We start from the raw sequence: 4,042 nt of genomic DNA, 5'->3' as shown, positions 1-4,042 counted from the left end.
GGGACTTGAGAGGAGACTTGAGAGGGGACTCGAGAGGATACTTGAGAGGATACTTGAGAGGGGACTCGAGAGGAGACTCAAGAGGGAACTCGAGAGGATACTTGAGAGGGGACTCGGGTAGGAACTTGAGAGGAGACCGGAGAGGGGACTTGAGCAGGGACCTCGAGAGGGAACTCGAGAGGTGACTTGAGAGGTGACTTAGGTAGGAACTTGAGAGGAGACTGGAGAGGGGACTTGAGCAGGGACTTGAGGGGAGACTTGAGAGGGAACTCGAGAGGATACTTGAGAGGGGACTTGGGTAGGAACTTGAGAGGAGACTGGAGAGGGGACTTGAGCAGGGACCTCGAGAGGGAACTCGAGAGGAGACTTGAGAGGTGACTTGAGAGGTGACTTGGGTAGGAACTTGATAGGAGACTGGATAGGGGACTTGAGCAGAGACTTGAGAGGAGACTTGAGAGGGAACTCGAGAAGGAACTCGAGAGGAGACTTGAGAGGGGACTTGAGAGAGAACTCGAGAGGATACTTGAGAAGTGTCTTGAAAGGGGACTCGAGAGGGGACTCGAGAGGGAACTCGAGAGGTAGCTCGAGAGGAGACTTGAGAGGGAACTGGAGAGGAGACTTGAGATGGTTGGTTCGCCAACAGAACAGGAGGGTCTGGAGTCGGCTGGAGAGCCAACAGGAGACGAGGTGCTGGAGTCGGCCGGTACGCCAACAGGACTCGGGGAGCTGGCGTCGGTTGAACAGCCAACAGGAGACGAGGTGCTGGAGTCGGCCGGTACGTCGACAGGACTCGGGGAGCTGGCGTCGGCTGAACAGCCAACTGGAGACGAGGAGCTGGAGTCGGCCGGTATGCTGACAGGACTCGGGGAGCTGGCGTTGGCCGGAAAGCCAGTCCTGGAGCCGAAACTGGATTCGGGACCATGGGTACTGGAGCCAGAACCATGGCTGCTGGGGCCGGAACTGGGGCCGGAACCATGGCTGTGTGGGCCGGTTCCGTAGCCGGAACCATGGCTGCTGGGCACGGAACTGGAACACGGGACCATGGCTGTGTGGGATGGTACTGGAGCACGAAACCATGGCTGTGTGGGCCGATACTGGAGCATGGAGCCATGGTTGCTGGGGCCTGTACTGGGGCTGGAGCCATGGCTCTTGGGGCTCAGGCTGCTAGCTTGGCCTTGCGACTCCTTCTCTTAGCCGCCACCTGAAGGCTCCGTGGACCTCCATAAGCCAGACGAGTTCCAGCATATGACTCCTGGATAGGAGCAGGAACTGGGGCAGAAGCATGGGTTGACTTCAGATGGAACCCACCGAGGCGTATGGTGCCAGGTTGGGAATTGGGAGACAGGGAGCTAGCATGCCTGGGGCAAGCAGGCCGGGAATCCCACACCGGGATCATGGCTGTTGGAGCACGGGCTGGAATTCTGGCCCTGCGTCTCCTAGAGGCTCTTTGGAGACTCCGTGGACCTCCAACAGGACCATAGTCGGATCCGAGGAAAGGGTTAGAAGCGTCGGACCAGTCCTCAGGACAACTTGTGAAAAGCTGTAACCACTCCAGCAACGAACTCCTCAACCAAGGCATTTCGGCCACCTCCATTCGTGCCTTCTCGAGAATAGCCTCTTTGTCCTTTCCAAACGCAGATTACACTTGACGATACCTTTATTTCAAGGATTTTAAATAAACTTGGACAAACAAAACACTCTTCGGTGAACTGGGTCTCATACAAAAGAAGCACCAACACTGAAAACAGGAAGAGACAAACTTCAAACTTCTCCCTACTTTTAAATATAGCACAAGATAAAGAGCCATGATGTTCTTCATTCAACTTTCAACAAGTGAATCCTCTCAAGAACCAAACTTGATACTATAGATGGCAGTGAACATGTGAACAAGTTTTTTTAAAGTAGGATGTACAATGTCACTTCAGGCTGGCCAATCAAACGCAGTCTTGTGTCTTAAGAGTGGAGAGAGTATCGAGATCATTTTCACTCAACTCAAGAATTCGAACAAGATGACGTCTCCAAAGTTGGTCTTTTATCTGACATATTTGTTTTTGGGAACAATCGGTGAGTTGTATTTTTTTTTATAATGCTTTTCCTTTTCAGCCACTTTCATGGAAATGCTTTCAATATCAAACTTCTGTACTTGCTGAATACATCCATTCATTGAATATTTCTTTTGACTCTTATTTCAGCTCAGACGACTGATCGGAAAATATCCTCAAGTGTTCCTCAAGAGAAACGTTTTATATCTGCTGATGTTGGAGTAAATGTGACTTTGCCATGCTACAATGAAGATGATGATACAAATCGGCTTTACTGGTTCAAACAAACTCTGGGACAGAAACCAAGGCTCATCTCATCCGTCAATCCTTATAATGCAAGACCCACTTTTTATGATGCATTCAACAACAAGTCACGCTTCACACTTGATCACGGAAAAAGTATAAATCACCTGACGATTTTACATTTGCACATTTCAGACTCAGCAACTTACTACTGTGCATTTGCCGTTCAATATTTGTTGAATTTTGCCGAAGGCACTTCAATCAGTGTAAAAGGTTCAGGTTTAAACCCCCCACCTTCGGTCCATCAGTCAGCATCTGGGATCATCCAGCCAGGAGGCTCTGTGACTCTGAACTGTACAGTACACACTGGCAGCTGTGATGGAGAACACAGTGTTTACTGGTTCAAAAACTCTGAGGACTCTCCAGGACTCCTTTACACCCGTGGAGGCAGTCAGTGTGAGAGGAAACCCAACACACAACCACACACCTGTCTGTACAACCTGCCAATGGAGAGCCTGAATCCTTCTCATGCTGGGACCTACTACTGTGCTCTTGCCACATGTGGACACATACTGTTTGGAGACGGGACCAAGCTGGACTTTGAAGGTAAGCAAATCTCTAAATTATTTAATGAAAAGTAAGTAATGTATAATTCCTAATCACACACTTTAAACACAAAGATAACATTCCGTTTTTGGTGTTTACTCTCTACAGATGAGGTTGACTCTCTTGTGTATTTCTTGAGTGGAGCTTTAGCATTCAACTCCATTCTGGTCGTTTTACTGGCTTTCTTAGTGTGCAAGATGAAAAAGAGAAACAACCGCCAATCAACGGGTAACTTGTGATTATTGTATAAGTCCAAAAGATTGTTTGCAACCAAAGAAACGTGTTGATAAATACAAATTCTGTCTTTCGTATGTCTTTCCAGGGTCTGAAGCAAGATTATCAACTCCCTCTACAGCAAATGCAGAGGTATCCTTTATCTAAATAAGTTAAATGTTTTAATCAGATACATTTTTACTCCTGTTCAATATCTTTATTAATTTCTATATATTGTGTTACCAGGGTTACCAGGATGCAGGCAGCCTCCATTATGCTGCTTTAAGTGTCAATGTGCCCAACAGATCAAGACGACAGAGGAACATCCCCAACGATGAATGTGTGTACTCTGGTGTCAAGCTGTAGAGACAAACCATGTTTCATTACTTTAGTCAAACAGAATTGGATTGGTGATGTTTGAAATGTGACATAGATTTTAAAATAGATGTTTTAATGTTGTGCTTTATATGTTTTTCTTATGTCCATTGTATTTCCTCAGTATTCAAAACTGGCTAAAATATTAAATAGACACCTTGGTCTTGATACAATTCATTGTGTGCATGTGTTCACTTCCTCATAGCAATATCTCTTTTTACAATCTTCCGACCTCTTTTTAATCATTTTAATGGAGTAAAAATAAATAACGTGTGTATTTTACAAGAGTAGCTCAGATGTTATGTCTCTGATCCACACTCTTGTGGAAATCTAATAGATAGAGTATAGCATATTTCTTAGGAGTTTAGTTGTATTGACAGACAAAACAGAGACTGACCAAAAACCAATGGTCTTTACTCCAAATCAGGATTTGGGATTAGGTAACTCGAGGGTTTTCAGTCCTACAACGCTGGTTCACTTCTTACCAGGACAGATTGCAATGATTACTTGCCTAAAACCTCACCTTCTGAGAAATCCTGGGTTGACTTACCAATTTGACAACC

At 46.2% G+C, this 4,042-nt stretch overlaps 1 protein-coding gene across 1 annotated transcript; it reads left to right on the top strand.

Moving 5' to 3' along the window:
• Positions 1 to 1,931: 1,931 nt before the first annotated feature.
• LOC307033635 (uncharacterized protein) lies at positions 1,932 to 3,654 on the top strand. The gene is made up of 5 exons (XM_079672167.1): positions 1,932 to 2,064; positions 2,193 to 2,891; positions 3,000 to 3,119; positions 3,214 to 3,257; positions 3,351 to 3,654. Exons 1-5 carry the CDS (start codon positions 2,010 to 2,012, stop codon positions 3,468 to 3,470), a joined length of 1,038 nt encoding a protein of 345 aa, XP_079528293.1. The 5' UTR covers positions 1,932 to 2,009; the 3' UTR covers positions 3,471 to 3,654.
• The last annotated feature ends 388 nt before the right edge of the window (positions 3,655 to 4,042 follow it).

Source organism: Notothenia rossii (assembly GCF_949606895.1).
Source record: "Notothenia rossii genome assembly, chromosome: 3".
NCBI lineage: Eukaryota > Metazoa > Chordata > Actinopteri > Perciformes > Nototheniidae > Notothenia > Notothenia rossii.
The sequence above is the reverse complement of the archived record's forward strand: the minus strand, read 5'-3'. Positions and strand labels throughout refer to the sequence as shown.

What these genes read in the sequence shown, in the direction of transcription:
- LOC307033635 (XM_079672167.1), top strand. Translation starts at nt 2,010, where the DNA reads ATGACGTCTCCAAAGTTGGTCTTTTATCTGACATATTTGTTTTTGGGA. An exon ending in TTTGTTTTTGGGAACAATCG is followed by an intron (nt 2,065 to 2,192) that starts GTGAGTTGTATT and finishes CTCTTATTTCAG; the next exon opens with CTCAGACGACTGATCGGAAA. An exon ending in AAACAACCGCCAATCAACGG is followed by an intron (nt 3,120 to 3,213) that starts GTAACTTGTGAT and finishes ATGTCTTTCCAG; the next exon opens with GGTCTGAAGCAAGATTATCA.